This window comes from Taudactylus pleione, unplaced genomic scaffold (assembly GCF_031769625.1).
Source record: "Taudactylus pleione unplaced genomic scaffold, aTauple2 ptg000054l, whole genome shotgun sequence".
Lineage (NCBI taxonomy): Eukaryota > Metazoa > Chordata > Amphibia > Anura > Myobatrachidae > Taudactylus > Taudactylus pleione.
The window spans coordinates 4961625-4987924 of record NW_028284456.1 but is presented as its reverse complement, the minus strand read 5'-3'; the positions used below and the strand labels follow the sequence as shown (position 1 = coordinate 4987924).

The 26300-nt window shown below is 43.9% G+C and overlaps 1 protein-coding gene across 1 annotated transcript in view; it reads right to left on the bottom strand.

The window, feature by feature from the left end:
- Window positions 1–26300, bottom strand: part of ITGA9 (integrin subunit alpha 9) — a 512195-nt gene that overhangs the window by 87648 nt on the left and 398247 nt on the right. Inside the window, exons 19-20 of the mRNA XM_088464409.1 lie at window positions 3739–3825; window positions 4–83 (exon numbers count right to left, since the gene is read on the bottom strand). Of these exons, the coding sequence (XP_088320535.1) occupies window positions 4–83; window positions 3739–3825 (167 nt within the window). The remainder of the gene's footprint in view (window positions 1–3; window positions 84–3738; window positions 3826–26300) is intronic.

Here is a 26300-nt window from a genome sequence, read left to right as displayed (position 1 = left end):
TACCTTTGTGCAGTGACCAAGAACTGGAGAACATCATCATCTCCAGACAAGTGGCTGGTATCAAAGATCACACTGAATTCATACTGTTGTAATATAGAGAATAGATGGAGACCTAAAGATTAATTTCAGATCTCTACAGATAAGAATAGTCATAATTATTTATAGTTCATTTATAGCAATCACAGGATAAACAACTGAATACAACAATGAGTTGTTTTCAATCTTGAAAAGTTCTTTAACATATTTAAAACCATTATAGGTTGAGTCTCCCATATCCAAACATGGAATATTCTGAAATATAGATTTTTTTTTTTGTAGCATGACTGAGATAGTGACACCTTTGCTTTTTTATGGTTCCATGTACACAAATTCTGTTTAAGGCACAAAATTATTAAAAATATTGTATAAAATTACCTTCAGGCTCTGTGTATAAGGTGTATATGAAACATTAATAAATTTCACTTATGTACACAAACTCTGTTTGAGCAACAAAATTGAAAATATTGTATAAAATTACCTGCAATCTGTGTTTATAAGGTCAACATAAAACATAAATACATTCTGTGTTTAGATTTGGGTCCCATTCCCAAGATATCTCATTATGGTATGCAAATATTCCAAAATACAGCATATTCCGATATTCAAAAACTCCTGGTCCCAAGCATTTTGGATATGGGAGACTAAACCTGTACTGGGTTAAGGTCAGTATCTTCACACCTATGCATATATGTTATTTACAAAGTCTTCATCAGCATAGAGAGGCAAGGAAACTTCCTGGAAAAGAGTAACATAGCTTCCCAAAAACTTAATAATGGCTCCAGACATTTTATGGTTTCATTTACAGGCAGGGGATGTGTAACATATTATTACCATTAAAGCAGCCCGAGAAATCCTCTGCTGTTACATCCCGCTTTTATTTTTATGGGGAAAAACACGTGTGTTTACATTCTTTTACTGAATTAGGAATGTTGACATGTTACCGCTCCTGGGCTTTACAGTAATAAGTCATTAAGGGGAACTTAAGTGTAATGCATATATCTGCTGTCACAGGCATGTTTAATATACAGACCACAAAAACCCCACTGAGCACTACTACACTGTAGTAATAGTACAATAAAATCTGTCAGGACTCAAGTGTTGCCTGTGATCCCAAACCTAACCAATAAACTACACTGATTTTATTACACAGTACAACACACAGAGCCTGATTCAGCGCTTGAGGTTGACCCTACCCTGATGCAAGCACTGCGATCAGTGCTGACTGAAATACAACCAGGTGACGTGTACAATGACGCCTCCATGTTAATTATGCACGCCCTTTAAACGCTGTTTTGACGCCCAGACACGCCTGTGTTCATACCACCACTCCCCCGTTCACAAGCACCTTCCCCTGTTACCACCCACAAACAGCACTATCTGTCACTCAAGGTAGCGCTCAGTCTTTGTGCTACGAGTGCACGATTCCCGATCGCAGTGGCTGGCTCGTGTGGCGCACTGCGATGCATACGCATGCGCAAATGGGCGACAATCGCCCATAGCGAGCGATCGCGGCTTAGCGTCCGGGTCTGAATCAGGCCCACAGTACATGTCGCGTGCTTCATGGAAAACTCAGCAGTGTTCAGTTGTCCAAATACTGACAAACATATATATGTAATTGAGGCATGAAAGTGATTAGGCACAAGCTAGCATATACAGTATATGAAAATCCCATAGGTCTAGGATCAGTTATTTATATATAGCACCACCATGTTACACAGCACTGTACAGAGACTATTCATATCAGTCCCTGCTCCATCGTAGTTTACAGTCTAAGCTCCCTAGCACGCAGAGGCTTTGGAACTGACACTCGGAAATGTAGCAAACCCTTGGCTTTGTAGAAATAAAAATAGAATTAATTACACGTTGGTACAGTATACTATTCTTGCTATGGTCCATACTGAATTCTGTGGTAAAATACTACCCCTAGAAGAGAAAGATATGGCTTTGAAATACTGTAGCTCCCAATTCGAGTGATGCAAAAGTCGTGCACTGGACATTGTGGAACCATAGAGGGTCAAAGGCCTTTACTGGAAAATGAAATGTTCCTAGCAGCCACAATGATGAATGCAGCTGCACCTCCAATTATTTTTCATTCTAATCACTTTCTTCTTACACTGGTTCTCCCAGTATACAGAAATATTATTACTAGAAAATCTTCAACTAACACGTGTTTAAAAACAAGACATAAATATAGTTTATTTGGAGACCTTTTGATGAACCCCTTAGGAAACATAAAAAAATAATAATACATTTTACAGCTGCTGTATCCTCCTCCCACATAGGCAGATTATAAAGGAACACCATGAGTTTCCATGTGGTTTGATTAATTGATAGTGTGCCACTGTAAATAGAAAGGCCGCTCCGCACATGTGTTAGAACACTAGCAAATAAAAATAAGCATAGTGTAGCACATCATTAATTAAACCACTAGTATTTTGAACTGAAAAGTTGTTATTTATGAAAATAATTCACTGAGAATTATTTGAAATGTAACCAGCAAAGAAATGGACACAAAAGAGAATAGAATGAACCCAGCCAGCAGAATAACTGGAATATAAAAATCATTGTTTAAAAAGTGATGAGGTCAAGATACAGGGCCCAATTCAGATTGGGAATAAAACAAGTAATTATGTACCTGGACAAGCTATGTAGCAGCGCAAGGGGTGCAAATACATACATTTTTTGTGCATGTGGGGTAAATACTGGCTGCTTTGGCATGCAGTCCACAATTGCTGGACAGCTTTATTCTTACACTGCAATTTATATTACAGTTTGGAAACACCTCTCCTAAATCTACTGTATATCTGCACATTTGATATCTCCCAACCTGCAGTGCAACATGGTTTTACCAAGATGCACAGTTACTTGCTCTATCTTACTCTATTCCCAAATCGGAATCAGGCCAACAGTATGTAGAGGATATGATGATGCAAAGAAATACGGTATATAAAAACAAAGAAGCTGGGCTTTATTCAACGAATAAATAGCTTCCAATCCCAGTCTAGCTGTCATTTATTCTGTATATTGCCACACTGCACCATCAGGTGTTTGGGATGAAGCATATCTATTATTGGCTATGCATACCTTCACCTTTCTGTTCTTATACAGATTCAGACATCTATGTCTGTATAATCTGCCAAATCTCTACTTTGCATAAAATCACCTGGTGGTCATAATTATTTGGACACCCAGTGTATAAGACATAACAATTATTACTAATAATTAAAACATAGTACAAATATCTCACATCTCTGAAACCATACAAATGTCCTCCCATTAAAGTCTCTATTATCATTTGCACTTTTGGGAATTATCTCATAAAGGTACTAAACATCAGCAAATGTTTAAGTGCAATGACTTCTTATGCTGGTTATACACTTGGCAATATATTGCTCTATCAATGAGCGATATATCGCGAGTGCATCGGTGGGTGTGTACATCGATATGTCTGTGATCGACGTCGTTCACAGATATATCAGGTCGGACCTGCAGCACAGCATGTGTGTATGATCGATCCACCGTTAGCCTGCACACTTGCTGTTAGGGCCGCCGACAATGACATCTTAGCCCAGACATACAGTTGGTTAGTGTGTATAGCTTACCAATCGGCAGCTCAGGTGGTGGATCGGTTTGTTGACTGATCCTCAGTCTAAATTTGTTCCCAGCAGTACGCTTACCGTCTCATATTTGGTAACTTACCTTAGACCTGGACCTCATGAATGGGAAGCTCACACTACACTTGAGATAGTCATCTTCCAGTAATTCACAGGAAATGCCCTGCTCTTCCTATAGAGGAAAAAATAAATGATTTACTAAACAAACCAATAATGCTGTCATTTTAAGCAATACTATTTTAAGATATTTGTTGGTTTTGGCAAGAGACATAAAACATGAAAAACTTTATTGGTGCTGTAAGTACCATATAAGAAAAAAAAAAAACTGCCAATACAGCACACAGGAAGATCTACTGTATATCCAATCTTGCCACAAAAATGTGTGTTGGGAAATATAACAGATGGAGCCTTCAGCTTTTTTGGCCCATCAGTGCGGCCGGCTGATCACAGTGTCAGATCACAATCATGTTATAGCTGCATTTCCTTAAAATCTTGATCAATAGTTATTGATATTAATGCTGCTGTGGACATGGATAAGGCTGGTCCCTGCATTTTACCTTAATCTGGTCACTTTTTGAGTTGAATTGCCTGGAATACAGTACATCATAAAGCGGTCGGTAACTGTACTTCAGTCACTACAAGTCATACTGGCCTACTCTCCGAGAATGTCCAGGAGAATCACAATCAGTTCTCACAGATTCCACAGAGCGTAGACCAGCCTTTCCTGATCCGCCCACTTTTCCATAGAAGTGGGCGATCCAGAATCACATAATTGTGGATCGCCCCTGACTGCCCAATGCAGCGGTATTCTACAGCAAGGAAGGGGCAACGATGACACAAATGACAGTATCACGCCCTCTGCCCATCCCACATGGGCATCATTTTCTGCCCTCTTTTAGGGGCTAAGGCAGTGGTTCCCAAAGTGTGTGCCGTGGCACCCTGGGGTGCCTCGGGACACTTGCAGGGGTGCCTCAGGTTGGTGGTCCAGCACCAAATCAAATTATTTATGGTCAATATAAAGTAAATATGTGGACAAACAGAAGCACAAACCTGTCCACAACCACATAACTGAGCCTAAGGATGACAGGTCAGCACAATTTACTTCACTTTACTACATATTTTCTGAATATCTCAATTATGAACTTAAACTTAGGGGTGCCATGAAAACAATGCTGATACTTTAGGGCGCCGTGATTCAAAAAAGTTTAGGAACCACTGGGCTAAGGCAAAAAGTCAGCGAGTCCGCAGCATGGGCATGTAAATAGCTTTGTGCAAATGCTCTTAGTTTACCATTTAGTACACATAGAGCCACACACACATTCTGATCCTCTGTGTAAATACTTTATATGACCATTTGTAGGATGGTGGGCTCGGATAGCAATACAGTACTGAGAAAGAGTAACACATCGCTTCAAAGTCCAGCTTACTGTCACTCTTGGGGTCATCCCCTTTAATTAACTACAACATTTTTCTCCTAAAATATAGCACCCTGGAGCCTCTCATGTTACATTAAGTGAGTAAAGAAACATTCAGGCTGTTTCAGTTCATGTTACTGCACTTGTAAAAAAACGGAAACAAAAGCCAATAAAAATGCATCTTCCCATTGTCCTATTACTACGGAGTGCAAACGATTCAAACAATATTTCTAGTATAGAAATACTGAATATCTTTAATATTAGATCCATTTACCTTGGTTGTTGGAAGCAAAGTTATTAAAGCAATGTTCATGGTTAACTAAATCAAAGTTGTTAATTAGTTGAATTACTAATTCACATAATCAGATAACTTCAGTAAAAAGAGAGCCAGCCTGCATGAATCAACATTGTCTTATTCAACAGAAAAACATCAGTGTATCTATTATACTACAGTACTGTAATAATTTGTTCCAGGAATATGTGAAGTGCAGAAAGTAAGCCAGGATTGTGGTTACTATATGGTAACGTGAGAAACATTCCTGGGGTGGTATCAGCGGGGAGAGGTACACAGGAATTGTTCCTATTAATTTTTTTTCTGTAGCACAATTGCTGGGCCCTGACTCACAGATATGCTAGCCATACACTAGTATGACCAGCATAAGATAAGATTCATCTTACGATTTGCCTTGAACTCCTCGGCGGCTCCCTGGCAGTCCCGGACACACGATTGACACATAATGTTCATACGATCTCACGTACGATGCATCGTGCGTCCGACCGTCCGTGCGGCATCATTTGTTAAAAAAAAAAACTGATGCACGCACGGGTAGATCCGTGATCTGTCTTTAATAAAATAAACACAGATGCAGGGATGGTTCAGTGAGAACCATCCGTGCATCTGTGTAAAAAAAATGGCGTGCCCCCCTTCCCCAAGAGCAACTAGCCCTGGGCTTTTAGTGACCCAGCGCTGGTTGTGCAACATACGCGGGACAAACGACTTAGGGGTCCCCCGTATGTAAGGACAACCAACACCGGGCTAGTCAGAACCAGCCCTGGTGTCCAAAATACGGGGGACAAACAACATAGGGGTCCCCCGTATTCTGCGCAACCAGCACTGGGCTCTGATCCGGTCATGGTAATACAGGGGGAAAAAATGTGCAGGGTCCCCCAGTATTTTTCAGAACCAGCACTGGACATTTTTTTAGCGGGTGGGCTGATGCCACAGCCAGGGGAGCCCTTTCACCGGGTCCCCCAGCCGAAGCATCAACCCTGACCGCTAGTCAGTCCAGGCCAGGGATCCCTGGGGAGCTGGGGAACCCCCAATAAAGGGGTCCCCCCCTACAGGGCACCCCAGGGCTAGGCTGATAGCCCGGGCCTCTCCCCGACACCTCTGGGGCGGTGGGTGCTGGGTTGATGGTGTGTAAGTGTAGTGTAAAAAAAGAAGTGAAAACATTGTCTTTACGAGTAGAACTGAAGGTTCTAGCAAGCCTCCCATGCATGCTGGTACTTGGAGAACCACAAGTACCAGCATGCGGGGCATTAAGGGCCTGCTGGTACCTATAGTTCACCTGTAAAGAAACATTTAAATAAACACAATATACACACACATGTACCTTTATCCTCAACTTTGTCACCCATTTTTTAACCTAGGGCCCTGCCTATGGCCTGATGTTGCCTTGGGGTCCAACTGGCACTGATGGCCTTGTTGAGTGTGACCCACATTGCCGTGCCAATTGTGCCCAGCCAGGGACATAAAGATGGCGAGCTTGCTGGTGCAAGTGTGCATATATAATATATGTGTGTTTGTCTAAACATATTAGGAGGTACTTTAAACTGACATTTATACATATTTCATAAGTGTTATTCATAGTATAAATAATCCACCATGACCACATAAAGCATATTTGAAATTGGACCATGAGATTGTGTCTATCTATGTGCATTGTGTCACATAGGCAGAACCACTCTACTATTTTATAATGGAAAGTGACAACTTGTGTGTTTCTAACCTGAAGCTAACTAGTGCTCTGTAACAGTGTACAAGGGCAGAAATGTAGAAGATACAAATACAAGATAGTCCAGCTTCTGTTACTGGAAACTTTAAACAACCTCTGAGCCTCTCTGGACAAACACAACAACCAGTACAAAACTCATGCCACAGTTTATTATTCCTTTATTTGTATTAAATGTCAAGAACATGGCAACTTCAATTGTGTTCTACATTTCACATCCTTTTGGCTCTCTGAACATACCAAACTAGTTAGACTCAACCCAACTCACCTCATGTTAATACTACAGTTATACTACATCAAACTTCTTCTTATCAGTCATGATAAACCGATTCCGTCATTTATGTTATGTGATGTAATGTCACCCAGATTCTGATAGTTGACATAATGAGCTCTGACAAGAATAAACCTAATATTGCAGGGTTTTTTTTCGTTGTTTTACAGTTTATACTTTTAAATGCAAGTCATGTTCCTAACACCTTACATGAAGATAATGCTGATGCTTTGTAAAGCATGCATCAATGATGGTTCGGTTTCTGAATACTGTCCCTACCTCGCCCACTAGAGGTGCTGTAAGCACAGACACTATGGTCAGCCCACTTGCTTTGTTCAATGACAAGCAAGGAATGGACAGACCTTTTCTGAAAGGCAGTTCAGTATTTCAATTGTTTAATTTGTCTGTGAGGATGTGCATGATTTACATTGCCTTTCATCTCATCTTCAGCATGAAAAGGAAGAGACATCCTCCTGGGAGGAAGAAGATAACTTCTCTAGTGAAAGCCTCCTATTCTCTCATCTGGCATATCAAGAGCTATTATTTAGGTAATAATTACCAAGGCCAGAGTGATTAAGTCATTCATGTTCTTTCCTGTAACTGACTGATACAGACAAAGGACACACTATCCAAATATATGTCACATGTTCAGTAGTAGAGATTAAACACGGTCTATTTAAAATAATAATTATCAGCATGGGTGTGTGTTTGATTAATTATCAAGTGACTGGTTGTCTTATAATGACATAAATTTAAAGCAGCAATATTTACTAAGGCAAAACTAGGTTGGCATTGCCTAACTGAATATTCTAGCTCTAAATATATCTGATAATTTGATAAAATCTTAAAACTCTCGAAATACCTATTACATTTAGCCCATAGAATTAGAGCTGAGGATAAATCTAATTTTTATTCTTTGCCTACATTCCTGCTGTTTTATTAAGACTCAAACACTCAGTTCAGTTTAACCTAAAAAAATCCTCTTTGTTTATTTGCACCCAGAACAGGGGAATGCATATGTTATTAATAATTTTATGTTATCACTCAGTAGTTTTACATAAGTGCCATCATTGTGGCTCCGCACTCTGCTCTTCAAATCCGCGATTTGTGTCATTTTACAGCTGGGGTCAGGAACATGATGACGGCATACAGTGTGAATCTCGTCGTCAAACCCCCAGGCTGTCCACTGAATACAGGAGACTGGCCCACTCTTTCAGGAGTCCATGAGATTGGCCACATTGTATGCTTGGAAATAAACACCCATTTAACACTTATTTAACGCCCATTTGCCACCCAGTTACACCCACTCAGCCACTAGTGGAGATGCTGGTGAGATGCATAAGGATTGACCATAGTTGCTGAATGTTGCATATCAGGCTCCAATGTATGTGCAGATACTAAATACTGAGAGATCCAGCAGCAAAGGGGACCTGCGTACAACTCTGATCAGGACTGAAATTGCCATGTGCAAGGCTAGACTATTGTGTGCTAGTCTGTGATAGGGTCAAATGAGATGATTAAATATATACAGTATGAACTCAACCTGGTGCTGTAACACAGGTCACTGAAATTGGGCACAAGGGGCATGGGATGCCGGCAATCAGGATCCCGGCGGTCAGAATCCCGACGCCGGCAACCCGTGTGGGTTACATGGCTGACATCTGCAGGTAAGTATACTAACCCTACCCTTAAACCTCCCTCCGGATATGAACTACATCACGGCACAAGTACAGTATTTGCCAAAAAAATTACCAAAATACAAAATCATACACAAAAATGGATCACTTACTGTTACAATATAAATACTTGATGCACATCCAATATCTTTGAACTTCTGTGTAGGTAAAAATCAGCATCAAATAAAATGATAATAGCAGCTCCAAGAAGCAATACAGTGAAAAAATGAAGCCTCCTACCAGATGGATATAAACAAAGCATGCAGTATATGACAGTTTTTAGCGGTCTCCAGCTCTGTGGTGATGTAAGAGATTGAACGTACCCTTCTGGTTGTCAGCAAGACCTTCTAACATCAACTCGTTTTGGCTACTAACTGTAGCCTTTTTCAAAGTGCATGAGGTCTCCATGGACTATGTCCAAATTCTACCCATGTGAAGCACCTACTGTCAATTTTGTTGTCAATGAGGCATCTCTGGAAGAGGAGATGTCAGGTTAACGCAAATGCTGTAAGAGTATTACCAAGAGGGCTATTTGCTTAATGTTTTTATAGTTTAAAGGTTTTACTTTATTATACCTATCTCCTTTCTTTGCATGATATTTGGAATTGTTTTCCCTACTATTATGAGAGCGGTTGTGGCACATTTCCACAGACACTAGAGTGCAGAGTGATTGACTGTAGTTCATGCTACAGATGTGTCTTCATACACTGCAGTCAGGGCCGCCATCAGGGGGGTACAGCCAGTACTAAAGTATTGGGCCCGCAGATATTCTCGTCTGTGAGTACAAAGCAGTTTGGTGTTAGGATCAGCAGCACGCTGCTGGCCCCCCTGTCTTTCAGCAGCTGTGGGCCCCCTTCTCATAGTAGAGCAAAGCAGAGGCTTTATCACTGCTCCACTTACAGTGTCTCTGCTGCCCGACCTGTGCAATGTGTCCATATACTTAACTTCTCTGCACTGTCTGCAGACTAGGATGGAAGGCTCCTCTGCCGGCCACCTCCGAGTCCCCGCCCCTCCTGCTCTGCCTGGCATGTCCTCCCCAGCTAACAGTTTAAGGTCCCATCTCTCTGCCCAATTCAGTCCCCGCCACTTCCTGCTCTGCCTGGCATGTCCTCCCCAACTAACACTGTAAGTTTCCATCTCCCTGCCCCATCCAGTCCCCACCCCGAGTCCCCGCCTTCCTGCTCTGCAAGAACTGTCCTTCTCCAGGCAGTTTGCGTTGTGTGAGGGAAGACAGACAGAAGTCCTAAAAATGGTGGTAATCATATTATTTGGTAAGGGATGTAGGTTGGGGGGTGCAGTAATGGGCTGCAGTCCTGGGAGGACTTAGGGTTAGGCACCACCCCGGGAGTTTTTGGGTTAGGCACCCCTAAGGGAGGGTTAGAGGGGCAGAGTTAGTATACTTACCTGCCCCGTCGGGAAACTGGTATTTCAGCCTTTGGCGACGGCATTTCACTCGGCGGCTGAACAGCTGCCGGGATTTCATACCCAACCCATTAAAAAAACACCATTGCTTTTGTGTGGCAAACAGCAATGTAATGTTTCCTTGTTTCCATTCATATGCATAACTTCATGGCATTCACAAACTAAACCAGGGAACCTAAGCATGCCCCTGGTGTCATTTTAACTTTTAGGGCGGAATTCAATTGTTTTCGTGGCCCGCATCTCCCGTCTAAAGTGACAAGAGATCGCGGGTCGCTATGCAATTGTTCCAGATTTTCGTGCTGATCACGCCCAAAGTGATCGGGTTTAGCCGCGTAAAGCAGCTAAACCCGACCAAAGTGCTGGGCGCGATCGCGAAAAGTGATGTTTGGGCGCCCAAACATGTCACTTTTCGCACATTTCAGCTCTCACCCCCCTGGGGATGCGAACTGAAATGTATCGCTGTCAGCTGATCGTGCCCGACAGGAGCAAGAATTGAATAGCTCCGTCGGGCTCGATGGGGGCAGGAATCAATTGAATTCCGCCCTTAGAGAGAAACTAAGAGGTAATTACTAACATTCTTTGGTGTTTTCTAACATACTGTACAGCTACACTTAACTGTATTAAGTAAATATTTTTCTGTTTGACTGTATGTGGGGGTTCTACTTTAAATGTATATGGTCATTGTATTTGTTATTGTAGTTGTCAAACAGTAAGTGGCAGGAGACAGGCTTTGATTGGGTTGGGTACGCAATCCCAGCGCTGATAATAGTAGCGGTCAGAATCCCTGCAGCGTAATCGAGACGCATTGAGGTATTCTACCCTAACCGAACTTTTCTGCAGCCTAACCCTAACCTTTCCCTTTGAGAACCTACCCTAATCGCTAACCCCCTCTTCCCCGCACAGCCTAACCATCCCCTCCCACAGGATCACAGCCGCTGGGATTCTGATAGCTGTCGGGATACCGACACCGGGAGTCTGTCCGCCAGCATCGCGACCGTCGAGATGCCGACTACATCCCCTTTGATTGACACTGCCTACTAGCACAAAGGATTTCAAAATTAACATATACAGATCATATACAGATCTGCCCAGCTATATCCTTGCCGCTGGCGCGATGCCCGTCCGTGAACAGATACGTGCACTGCGTACGCACCTCCATAGGAATGTATGGTGCGAACGCAGTGCGCGCTATAGTGTACTGTAGCGTATGCTGAGTGAGATTATTTTAATCACAAGAAAAGGTGAAAAGGGCACAATTTCAGGGCCATTCCTTGCAGAAGGGCACATTACCAGCAGCATAACTAGGTGGGGGGGGGTCGGCCGAGGGGGAGGGTTAGTGGCCACCGCAGCCGCTGTCCAGGTCAGTGGTTTCAGTGTCTGGTGCGGAACGCACTACACAGTAGAACAAACTCCGCCGTCGGCACACTCACTGTGTCCTTCCCGGCGGCAGTGTGTTTGTTTGAGCAGCCAATGTAAGTCAGACTCAGTCATTGGCTGGTGCACCCAGGGCCGGAGCCGGGCTGTAGCTAACTTGAGGTCCGCCTTCCGGCTCCTGCAGTGGGTGAAGGGAGAGATGGCATGACGTCTCTCCCATAGTGCCGAGCAGGAGGAGCGGACAGCAGCGGGCACAGGAGCAGGGATTCGGGAAGGTATTGTGTTTTGTGTGTCTGTGTGTTATATATGTAAGGGAACTACTGGGGGCACTGTATAAGAGGCATTGTATAAGGCGCACTGTATAAGGGGCACTACTGGGTGCACTGTATAAGGGGCACTGCATAAGGGGCAATACTGGGGCACTATGGGGGGCACTGCATAAGGGGCAATACTGAGGACACTGTATAAGGGGCACTACTGGGAGCACTACAGAAGGTACACTGCATAATGTGCACTACAACAGGGGGCATTGCATAAGGGGCACTACAACAGGGAGCATTGTTTAAGGGATACTAATACTGGGAGCACTGTATAAGGGGCATTGTATAAGCGCACTGTATAAGGGGCACTACTGGGAGCACTACATAGGGGGCACTGCATAATGTGCACTGCAACAGTGGGCATTGCATAATGTGCAGTACAACAGGGGGCATTGTATAAGGGGTACTACTACTGGGGCACTGTATAAGGGGCACTACTACAGGGGCATTGCATGAGGGGCACTTTTACTGGGGGCACTGCATAAGGGGCACTACTACTGGGGGCATTAAGATGCATATGGAATGGAAAGGAAGGTTCCCAGAGTGACGAGAAACGGTGGTGTGTCATGATGACACGACCCCATTTTCCGTGGCCACGCCCCATGCGGTATGTGGTCATGCCTACTTTTTCTGAGCGTGCACATACTTGGGAGGTGGGGCTCTGTTTTTCATCTTGCTCTGGGCTCAAAATACCCTAGTTACGCCACTACACATTACATTTGCACTCCACAAAAAGCATTGCTTTCGTAACCAGCTCTAAGCTGGCACACCAATATATTTTTAATTAAACCAACAGAATGCCAAACACTCCTCCATACCTCATCAACAGTGGTGTCACTAGGGAGTGCAAACCGCACCGAGTGTTACCCTCCAAGGGATTGACACCAAAATGCAGAATCATCCTCAGAGACCAGTAGCTGGGGACTGTACTGTGATGTTATTGTATAGTGCCCAGCTCTCAGTCACTGAGGAGCTGGCAGTGCGGTGGAGAGTCTATTGGGCAACCCAGCATCTCCGAGGGTGCTGGGTTGCTAGAGTTATGAAACCAGGGGTGTGCTGTGAGGCCAAGTCTCTTCCAAGTGAGATCAAGCCTTTTTTTCTGTATGTGTGCTAAGGGGGTCTATTTGTCGTACTGTCACCTATCCCAGTTACTCCACTGCTCATCAACCAAACCCTGAGCTTGATATCACTCTATACAGTGAAATTAAGAAACATTTCCTAAAGTAATAATAGAAAAAACACATAGTGAACTGCGCAGTTTGTCAAAGTATATACATAGTTCTGTAATGTATTGATAATATGTTGGATAGATAAAGAAAGGCTTCCTTTGTATAAAAATAAACAAATGTAATCACAATGTTGTGTACTTGTATGCCGCTCGGTGAGAGACCTGCAGTATCCCTCACCTGCCTGGATGTAGAACATAGACACCGGGAGTTGATATCAGTGCATGGCTCACAGTGCGAGGCTTGCATCAAGACTGGTCCACACACTCGCAGTGAGCAGAGACGTAGAGGACAAGAACACTGTGAATACTGGTTGCCGATTCAAGGTGCCACTTCTCCGCATTGCCGACTACATCCAGGCAGGTGAGGGATACTGCAGGTCTCTCACCGAGCGGCATACAAAGAACTCCAGTACACTCATAAATACAGAGTGTCCTCGATACACCTTGGGCTATTTGGCTCAATGCAGCCGGAGATCTCATAGATATAATCAGGTAAGCATCACTGGATGATTATAAAGAAACAAGACTTTGTGTATCATTTATCGCTACAATTGGCCGGTGAGCAATACAGTATCAATATTGGATCATCTGTATATATTACAGTGATGACATGCTTAGCTATGATATGTGGATAACATCATATTTGAATAAGAATTGTTGAACATTTTAACTGGTATATGTGTTCATTACAACATTGTGATTAAATTTGTTTATTTTTATACAAAGGAAGCCTTTCTTTATCTATCCAACATATTACCAATACATTACAGAACTATGTATATACTTTGACAAACTGCGCAGTTCACTAGGTGTTTTTTGTTTAACTGTCAATTTGTGCCAGAGGAGTAACTGGCTATATGAGCAGGCAGCAGTGTCAAGGTCTTAAGTAATTAACTCTAGCACTCCCCACTTTAATTGCACCAGGATATCAGTTCCCCGTGGCTACTGGGGAACTGATTTTCTTTTTCCTAAAGTAATAATAGCACATACTAATTAATAATACAATATTAATATAAGATTAATAATAATGTATCCTAGTTTGCCTGGGATGCATTCAGCATCCCGGCGGTTGGGATGCCGACGTTTACATCACTGGCGCGAGCATCCCGACTGCCGGGATGCCGAAGGTAAGTCGCAGGGTTGGGAGGGGATTAGGCACTAAGGGGGAGGGTTAGGTTTAGGGTGTGGGGAGGGAGTGGTTAAGTTCAGGCACTAGGGGGGCGGTTAGGGTTAGGCACCAAAGAGGGATGGTTAGGGTAGGGGGAGGGTTAGCATACTGACCAACAAGTGTCAGTATGTTAACCCTGTAGGGATCCCGGCGTCGGGATTCTGACCGCCAGGATCCCGACTGTCGGTATTTCATACCGATCCCGTTTACCTTTCTGCCAAAATATCAGAGAGAATGTATCTTAACTAGAAAATAGGGTTTGTTGTTTATTTATTAAGGCACATTCTTATGCCATTGAGGATGTTATGTTATTTTTTACCAACAGAAGTGGTCGATAAGATATAGATATTCTGTCAACATACCAGTTTAATTTTTAGATAACTAACACAGTAGTTGACAATCAATTTGAGGACAATTTGGGTATACCATGACATGACCTGGGCAGATCGGAAGCAAGGTAAATTTTGTTTACAAATGCCCATTCTCAACTTGTCATCTGAAAAGCACAGATATTGGCAAAAACTAGGACTTTCCCATTTAAAATAATGAACAACACAGATATGCAATCTCCATAGTCAAACATTAGCAGTAGATTTATACTGAACAGTTCATTTCCTTTCAACATGGTACTCTTGCCACTTGTCCAATAAGTCAGTTTGTCAAATGTCTAACCTGCTAGAGCTGCTCTGGTCAACAGTAAGTTCTCTTGTTGTGAAGTGGGAAATTTGAGGAGTTAAAACAGCTCAGAATGGGGCCACCATGTGCTGGTGCACATGTCCTTGGTTGCAACACTCACCACACAGTTCAAACTGCCTCTGGAAGTGACAACAGCTTGATTAATTATTTTCCATGGCCGAGCAGCAATACACATCACCATGCTCATTATCAAAGGTCTACTGGGGACTGTCATTAAATTAAATCTCAGTAGAAACACATTCTCTGGACTGACAAATCATGCCTCTCCATCTGGCACGCTGTTGGATGCGTACTGCAAAGCTTGGTAGAGAAGGAATAATGGCCTGCAACTATTTATCATGGTATGGATTGAGCCTCTCAATTCCAGTGAACTGGAACCTTAATGCTTTGAAATACAATAACATTCTAAAGAATAGGTAACCGTCTTGAGAAGGCCTATTCCTATGTCAGCATAACATTTTCCCTGTGCAAACAGCGAGGTCTATCAAAAATGGTTTACAGAGTATGGCGTGGAAGAACCAGACTGGCCTGCACAGTACCTGAACTCAACCCAATCAGACACCATTGGGATGAATTGAAATGCGGACCATGAGCCAGGCCTTATCATTCGACATCAGTGCCTGACCTCTCTATTGCATGTGGTGAATGCCTGCTGCCATGTTCCAAAATGTAACGAAAAGCCTTCCCAGAACAGTGGAGGCTGTTATGGCAGCAAAGGAGAAAACAACTACTTATCAGTGGCCCTGGTTTTAGAATGAGACATAAGGGTGCGCCATCACACCCACCAATCCAGTGTTCTCCCCAGGCAGTTTTCTGCGGGCGCATCACCCGGCAGAAACAGCCTGCCGCCCGGCACTTTTCCCCGCTGACCCCCGCTGTGGAACGCTGGCCTCTGAAGTGACTGAAGGCTGAAGAAGCCTCCGATCGCTTCAGAGGCCAGCTTTCCCAGTGATGCACTGCGCGGGTGACGTCAAGACGTCACCCGCAACGTGAGGAGCCTGCCCCGCGCGCCTGCTGGATCTAGTTAGATCCAGTCAGCGCGAGGCAGCGGCCAGCAAGTAAAGGTAAGTGCTGGGCTGGGGCCAGGACCAGTCTGGGGGCACTGCATAAGGGACACTATTAAACCTGGGGGCACTGCATAAGGGGCCAGCCTGGGGGCACTGCATAAGGGACACTATTAAACCTGGGGGCACTGCATAAGGGACACTATTTAAGCCTGGGGCACTGCATAAGAGGCCAGTCTGGGGGCACTATTTAAGCCTGGGGGCACTACATAAGGGACCAGTCTGGGGGTACTACATAGGGGCACTACTTCAGCCAGGGGGCAATGCATAAGGGCAAAGTTAAACTACAGGGGGCAATGCATAAAAGGGAAAACTACAGGGGACACTGTATAATGGGCACTTTTGAGTGAGAGCCAGTGGGGGACCAGCCTGAGACCTGTCGGGCTGCATTGGTAAGGGACATACCCCTTTTCCCGGCGCGTGCATTATTGCGAAGGCCCCCACCCAGCTACTTTGGATGCCACCTGGCTGGAAAAAAATTCTGGGGAGAACACTGCAATCTGTACCACTCCCTGCTGTATGCTTATCACTTTTGGGAGCAGAGTGATCCTACATCCTCGTCTGTTCCATCGCTTGGTGCAGTGGGAGCCGTTTGGCACGGCCGTAGAGGCCACACCCCCTTATAAAAACATGAATAAACTACGGTTTGCTAAGGCACCAACCTGAACAGTGTGATCGCTCCCCCCCACCCTCCTGCAAGCAGTAGAGACTGCTGCGCTCATGTAATGGAGCATACACACGGTCAGATTTGTCAGATCTGTCAGATGAACCATTTGAACGATTTTACCAAAGATTTGAACGATTTTTGACTGCATTAAAATTAATGGAATCGTCCAAGTCTAACTGCAAACACATCAGATGTCAGATATCGTTATCTGACCATCTGGAACGCTCATCGTCCATCGTTCAGGCATGTCAGATTTTCCTTCAGATATGAACGATTTTTAAAATCGTTATCGTTCAGATCTGAAGAAAAATCTGACAGTGTGTATGCACCATAAGAAGGGGAAGGGCACAGACCCTACAACAAGCTGGGCCCAGGTAGGCAGTACCCGCTCTCCCTGCCCTCTCTGCGCCACTGTCTGTTGGAGGGAGAATGCGTGTCACTGCACATGCCAGAGACGGGACAGACCATAGCGGATTAAAATTGATATGCTTATATGTTTTTTCTTTAAAGATTGCATGTATAGCTTTTATACCTTTACAGAACAAACCATAGCCCTCTGTAAATAAGGAACATATCCATCCTGTCCAGCAACGGTAGCGTTAAGTACATTTCTCACTACAGGGAAAGGACAAACACATAGCAATGTCATAATAAAGAGCAGAATTTGGCCTTCTGCACTGCATTAACACATGGAATTTATTTCAGAAGTATATTGTCTCTGGGGGATTCTATGATATCATAGTAATGCCTCTGTTTTGTGCTTCTTCCTCGTAAAAGATGTAATTTTGTAAAAAATGTTTTGCTCTGTAGTTAAGTATCTCTTTAGGGGAACATACATATGAGAGTAAAACAAATGTGCCCCCAGCAAAGTTGCAGTGATCATACCATGCCAGACAATTAACTGTGGTTTATGGGAAGACAGCTCATGAGTCCAGGAAAAAGTACTCAAGATCCAGGACACATGCTTTTTGATGGGGGTGTGTATGTAAAAACAAAGTACTGCACAATGTAATTCTGAAGCAGCTGAACATAACACCAGTTATCAGAAATGGATGAACCGTCAGTGATCAATGCATATAAAGGGAATTTACCTATTAAAAAGAGGGAGTTAATGTCACTTTTAGGAGCCTATGTATCAAGCCATTTTTTACATAAAATTATGCAGAAACTGCAGTTTCTGCATAATTTTATGTATCGATTCTATCTAATAATAGCACTTTGCAGGTATCACAGAAATCTCCGGCAAAGTGCTAATTAGCACTTCAGATCGCAGTCCCCATTATTATCAATGGGGACTACAATCTGCCCCATATGTACTAAACTCCAAAAAGCAAAGCTTTTCAGAGTTTTGTCCAGGTAGTTTACACCATCTTCAGATGCTGTAAACTGTAGTTTACACCATCTTCAGATGCTGTAAACTGCTGTTTGTCTATGGGGGCTCTCAGGCAAGGAGATAGATTTTTCAATCTCTCTCGCGCATCCCCCGCCAGTCCTAGAAGCTGACGATGTGCGCGTGCGGGAAGTCTTCTCCTAAATTCCGGGGATATAACTCACGGGGACAGCGGTTGCCGCAACCACTGTCCCTGTGAGTTCCCGGTAGTACATAGCCGGGATATTTTCATTAAAAATATTCCTGGCGAGATGGAACATTAATAATCGCAGCAGTGTCGCGCTTATTAATACAAAGACCCCTAAGTTCCATACATTTTGAGTAAAAGATTGAGAATGGGTAGATAAGCTTATTTTTCTGTACATTTGTATGTACTCAGAGGGCGTGATTCAGAGTTGTACACTATGCTGATGTTTTCACAGTTGAGTAATTATCCGCCATCTGAGCATGTGTACCTGTACATTACCGTAGCCGGTCGCAGTACGTATTTATTCGCAGCGTGATTGATAGTCAGGAAGCGTTTGGAAGTGGTAACAGGGATTGCCAGATAAAAACGCAATTGCGTTGTGACCGTTTCATGGGTGTGTTACATCCTGCGTCTGTGATCCTGTACGCAGTAAACATGGCTCCAGCATCTTATTTCCCGAAGCTGGTGGACGTCTTAATACAAATCCTGAGTCAGGCCCAATGAAACAAAGTGTGTATTAATATTGCCCTTCTAAAACTGATCATTCCCATTTTTACTTACTGTAGTTTGTTGTACAGGACTTTACTGGGATTCCCAGCTGCAGTAACACTCTAGATCAGGCCCGCTGTTCCCCTTTGCTGAGAAGCTGTCATTCTTGCACTAGTCATCTGTGTGTGCAGCATTACAGCAGCCTCATGTTTGTAATTATCAGCCTGATATTTTACTGTTATAAGACTGCTACAGACTGTTACAGAGGTCCTGCATCTCTGCACCATAGTTTCCTTTCCTCTCGCTTAGGAAGTAGAGGGCACACTACCAGTACGGTCTCCAGCTAAAAAAATGGTTTAGCAATAGGAAATTGTTTTTCCACTTCTAAATGACACCCTGTACAGTGGTGGGGCAGTTTATGAGTGTATACTTTGGTACAGGGAGATTTTAATCAAAGTTTTTTCCAGGTCCTGCAATACAGATGACCTTTGTCAAGTGCCTACTGCATCAATGCCAAATCAAAACAAAACATTAGGCCTGACTCAGATGTGGATGCAGCCGCATCTATGACCGAGTCTTTTTACGGAATAGCATCAGTACCTTTATGTACACCCAAAAAGGGACATGGCCCTGCAGCAAGTAAGGGGCATGGGGACGGTCCCAACAAAATCAGGACGCCTGGGAGGTAGGCAGGTAATGGGTACAAGCCAGGGCAGTCAGGGAATGGGTGCTAACCACCCGGCCAGGGCATACAGGGAATGGGTGCTAACCAGCCAGCCAGGGCAGAAAGGGAATAGGTGCTAACCACCTGGCCAGGGCAGCCAGGGAATGGATGCACACTGACCACCCATAACTACTGCCCTCTAAAACTACATTATGGGCACTGACCCCTCTGCACACATCACTAATCCCCCAATCCCAACACTGACCCCTCTACACACATAACAGGCAAAGTAGCACGAAGAGAGAGGTGACAGTCCACCGGATTTATACGGCGGCGGACGAGTGCCGGCGGGGTGACTGTAGCTGCGCCCAACATGCCACAATGCCCCGGGCAGTAGCCCTGCCAGTCCACCCCTTGAGCCGCCCCTGGCGTTAGGCTTTTTCAGTCGGACATGACTTTTATCAAGAACACCTGTTCTTGATAAAAGTCATGTCCGACTGAAATGTTGAAGTATGATGTATTACCGACACGTAACGTGCTGCTATAACGCTTCCTGTTTTGCCTCTTTACCAAGGCTAAGTAGGAAGCACTAACAATGAGATGTATTACCATCTCATCGGCCAGAGCGGGGCAATGATAACTCCCCCCCTTCGGCGATCCCCGCTAGAGACACAGCGCATCAGCTGTGTCTCTCTCCCGGCCGGCTCCACTGAGTAGATAGCAGCGCATAGTGCCCCTGTCATTTACTGCCCAGCCCCCCAATCACATATGGGGGAGAAGCGGTATCAGCGCACATAACATGCGCTGATGCCGCTTCGGCAGTTAATACATCTCTCCCTCTGTGCCTTATAACCAATGCAGGGAAATTATACTAATGATCCCATTTGAATGTATATATATTTCTGTTTTTATTCATTATTAATTATATATAACAGCTTCATAATGGGGGTAAGGTGCAATCAGGGAGATTGCTAGACTCTTCAGGGAGACAGGGAGATTGCTACTATGTCAGGGAGTCTCCCTGACAATAATGGAGAGTTGGCAAGTGTGCTCTACTTTAATTCTCTGATTTGTTCTTTACTCATTGACCTGACTTACTGCACCCTGAGATTACACAGCCCATAATACACAGAAGGATGCAGAAAGCAAGTATAGCAGGCATCCATTATCCCAGTCCTACATCACTGCCGTGCATGCAAGTATCTGAGCACAAACCTCACTCACTGTGTGGCTCTGTGACGGCTTTCTTTTCTCTCATGTATTATAAGAAATAAACCACAACTTACATTGAAATATAAGAATGGTGACATAGGGGGTGTGATAAAAACTTCTATATAATTCCTAGCATTAATATTTTTTATTAGATAAATAAATATGTAGGCTATATGAGCTTCATTTTATATTAATCAGTTTAACAGTAACCACACATCACTATTCAGTGCTGTTAGGGAATCTGCAACTTCTGCTGTGTGTCGGCCTGTGGCTTCCATCATGCCTCAGTTTTTCTTCTCTCATCATGACAGGGCCCCTGGCACATGCAGCCCTGACCTCACTCACATTATCAACGGGAGTAAGGGAGTGAGCAGGTCAATGGGAGTGAGCAGGTCACTGCCTCCCACAAGATTACCTCATTTATCTCTTGCTGCTTTCAGCATTGTAAAGATCCCATTGGCTACAGATTGTTGTTTCCCCGCCTACTTAAAAACTGAGAAAATCCTGGATGAACATTAGAATAGAACAAGGTGCTCAGGCTCTTGTCAAACAGTCTTATAGCTAACCTAGAATATAGCTAGCCTAGTCATTTCTCATAAATATCTAATAAATATTTTTTTGGCAAAACATGCACCAAATATGCAAATACTGTCATATAACAATAACACCATTTTTCAAATGGCAATTGATGTTTTAGGTCCACTATTCTGCATTGACTACAGCATTGCCAATTTTACTATAAACTTAGCTGGTCAGAGTCTCTCCTACAGCGCTGGAAGAAAGCAAATTACACAAATGAAGTTTTCTCTGGCATGAGGTAGACTTTTCCTGTCATATTCCATGATCTCATTAGCAATATAACATACAGTACACACCCTGTTTTCACTAGACTTGGTGATACTTGCTACACACTCCCACTAAAGCTGCAGAATTTTGACAGATTACAAGATACATAAATAGGCTACTTATGGGCTGGGGACATCTCATATTCATTGATATAAAAGATGCAAACTTTTGCAATAACATTACATAATTAGCCAAGAAAACTGAAAATACAATCCCATCATAAAATGTGCATGGAAAGACCACTTTTATTCCAGAACGTTTCTAAAGCTTTTTCGACCACTGTACAAAACAAATGTTTAATCCAACCAAACCAGACTGACCCTGCTCCTTAATACATCACTTCTTCCCCCCTCTAGACAGACTGACTACACGCAGACTCATTTACAGCCTTGCTTTTCCTATGCCATAACACATATGTTGATTTTACACCAGTCGTTTGGAGGACAGGACGTGTGGGTCAGGCTGTACATATCCTATGTGCTCTTGACCCTGTCACTGACACATGCCAAAATGTTTTTTTTTTCTTTGCAAACAAATTACAATCTCTCTGTAAATTATACAAAGCGTCAATTTGCTGTACAGTATATAATCTATTGGGAATTCAAATATAATTCATCACATTTTGACTTCACAACGCAGTACATCTGTATATATCTACGCATACAAATCTAAATCCCTTTCTCCCTATCAAAAATGGTTATTAATGGACACAGAATGCATTGTTCAAACACACACACTCATGTATACATAGTATTTTGTTAATTAGATTAAAATACAGGTCATTCTCTCCAGTATGATATAAATTAATTAAAATAAAACTATGGTTTAGATATTTGTTTATTTTGATACACACAATCGTTTCATGTTCTCCTTTAAATACTGTGTAGTTACTAAAGTGTTAGTCTTGCACTTACTGTCTATACTAAACAATTCTGTCTCCGGCTTTAAAAATAAATACTGGGCATTGTATGGACAAGGTGCACACATTGAGGCTGATTTTGAGTTGCACATAATTTCAAACATAGCCACATCTATTGATTATTCCCGACAGAGGTGGTAAGTATGCTATCCCTACCCCTCTCCCCCCCAACCCTAACCCTCCCTTAGTGGTGCCAAACTCTAAACTCCCCCCTCTAGTGCCTCACCCTAACCTCCCCCTGGTGGTGCCTAACCCTAACCCCCCCTTCCCGCACCCTAACCCTCCTGGGGGGTTGCTTAACTGTAACCACTTCTGGTGGTGCCTAGCCCTAACCCTCCATCCCCGTAGCCCAACCCAAACCCTCCCCGGGGGGTGCCTAACCATAATCTCCCCCCGAGGGTTCCTAAACCTAACTCTCCCCCTCCGTGGCTAAGACCTAACAAGCCCGGCTTACCTTCGTTCGGGATGTCAGCTGTTTGGATTTCGGCATCGTGATAAAGATAGGCATCAGGATTTTGACGCCAATCTTTAGTCCCGGGACAGGCTTCTGACGTCAGGATTCCGGCCGCCGGTAATATAACTACATCCCATTTAGACTTAGAGTAGTCAGATGTACTGTTATCTAGGAAATTACCATAGGCATCCAGTCACCATGATACTGGAGATATATCATAGGAAGGTGTATGATAGAAAACAGTGTGTTGTAACTTTCATGTGGTTTCTGTACACATATGTGCCTTATCCCATTCAAAGATGTGAAGGAGCACTTAGGTTTACATATGTAATATGTTATTAATCATGACACACTGATATACATGGGCACCCTTATGGGGGGGATCCTTGTTGCCCAGCATCCCCCTTTTCTTTAGTGCTGTCGATTATTTACCTTCCCTGTCATGCAGAAGCCACTGCAGAAGGCTGTCAACATATTTGAGGGGTGGGACTTGTCCAAGAAACAGCAGAACAGACCAGTCTCTGAGGGTCTTCTACAGATGTGTCCTCAAACACACAGCCCCCCCCCCCCCCCAACATTTGAGAGAGGCACCAGGGACACACTATGTACAGTAATACCCTTTCACACTGCCAAAATAACCCAAGTTATTGCCGGGTCGACCCGAGTTGAGGTGCAGTGTGAATGCGCCACCAAAAAATATCCCGGGTTGAGTGACCTGGCATTTCAACCCAGGATTCGACCAGGGTTAAATACGAGACCGACCCAGGTCGTAGTGCAGTGTGAACGGGTCACACCCGGGTTATCCAACCCGGGACTCAGCAAACCCTGCTGACTGGGTCTCACTTGATGCCAGACCCCTAGACACACAGGCAGCACACAGCAGACAACAGCAGAGGCAGCATCTTGGCAGCGTGAAAGGCATTAATAACACTACAGTCATTACAGTGATGGTTATTTGGAGTGATGAAGAAGTGAACTGTACACTATGCTGCCAGAAGCTGCATCATGCTCTCACTGGCTGAATCAAGTAGCAATAAAGCACAAATGGAGCATACACAAGGTCAGATTTGTCAGATGAACGATTGAACGATTTTACCAAAGTTTTGAACGATTTGAACGATTGAACGATTTTTGACTGCATTAAAATGAATGGAATCGTCCAAGTCTGACTGCAAACACATCAGATGTCAGATATCGTTATCTGACAAACGGGAACGCGCATAGTTCATCGTCCATCATTCAGGCATGTCAGATATGTCAGATTTTCCTTCAGATATGAACGACTGAATGATTTTTAAATCGTTATCGTTCAGATCTGAAGGAAAAATCTGACCATGTGTATGCACCAAAACATCCATGAACTCAGGGCTACACAGAGGTAATCCATCAGTCATGATTCCCGCAATGCTGCGCAGGGCCGGTTCTAGACATTGTGGAGCTCAGGGCGAAAGTTCACAGTTGCCCCCCCCCCCCCCCCAAAAGAACCCTTTTTGTAGATTATGTTCCTCTGTGCGCGCTGAAAGCACGCGCTTCCGGAAAGGTGGCGTGTCCTTGCGGAACACCCCCAATTCATCACACTGTGGGGCATGCCCAGCACTTATGAAGGGGCTGGGCTTCCCCCAAACTCTCCCCTCGTGGCGAATAATTGCCATGTGCAGTAATGCGCCTTACACAGTAATGCCCTTTATAAATACATTATGCCACATGCAGTAATGCCCTTTATAAACACATTATGCCACACGCAGTAATGCCCTGTATAACACATTATGCCACACGCAGTAGTGCCCTGTATAACACATTATGCCACACACAGTAATGGCCTTTATAACACATTATGCCACATGCAGTAATGCCCTGTATAACACATTATGCCACATGCAGAAATGCCCTGTATAACATATTATGCCATATGCAGTAATGCCCTGTATAATACATTGTGTCACACACAGTAATTCCCTTTATAATACAGTATCCCCAATTCAAATTACACCACACATTAGTCCCTTATTCATGTTATGACACACAGTGGTGCCCCTTTTACACAATGCACAAATTAGTGCCCCTTATACACAAGGTCCATAGTACTTAGTAGTGCCCCTAATACAATGCCCACAGTAGTAGTGCCCCCTACAGTAGTGCCCACATTAGTAGTGCCCCAGTAATAATGCCCCCTATAGTAGTAGTCATGATGTCCCTCCCATAGTGCTCTATGCGGGAGCCGGAGCTCTGGAGTGAGCTTCGGCTGCCGCTGCAGGGAGGGAGCCGGGTGCCAGCTGATAACATATATCAGCGGGCGCCTGGCAACGCGGGGGGGACCGGAGCTGGGTTTTTTTTTTATTATTATGGGAATTTTTATTTTTTGCCTTCTGGGGACTCAGTGGCGCCCTCTAGGGGCCGGCGCCCCGGGCGACGGCCCTGTTAGCCCACCCCTAGAACCGCCAGTGATGCTGTGTGCAGTCCCCACCCCTCCCTTGTGTTACCTCATCTTTGTGAGCCTGAAAAAGTAAATTTTTAATGACTTCCATAGGGTTTTACAGGGCTGACCCGGGTTCTGTGTGAACAGAGCCGGGTTGGACATTGTGTTCAAAATCTCAAGTCGGACCCAGGTTTGCGATGTGTTTGAGGTATTAATTTCTGGTAAGGGCCTGATTCAGATATAAATGTTAACCCAATGGCTAGTGCACATCTCTGATGGTAAGTGATCTGCGCTTGCACAGGACCTTTTCTGCGCATGTACAGATGCAGCAAGGAGGTGTCTGTTTCATAAAGATGCCTCCTGCTGCATGTGCGGCTCTGCAATTCCGTCCATCTCTGACTCAGGCGCTAAGTCCCATGAGACTTAGCACAGCAGCCTCATGGGAAGGATGCATTAGCGCAAGGCATGTGTAATGTGAATGCTGAGGAATAATGGAGCCCCTGTAATGACAGATGCAGTGGGGTATTTACTATGTTGGATGCAGCTGTATCATGCCTGACTTACTAGAGGATAAAGTTTAGGGAAAATAAGTTTGCATATTTGATTCTTATTATTATTATCCTTTATTTATATGGCACCACAAGTGTTGCGCAGCGCCTTACATAGCATATAGACAAATAAGTGAACAAGTGACTTACAGTACAATACAATGCAGGACAAAGACAAGGTTATACATTGCAGCATTAGTGATCATAAC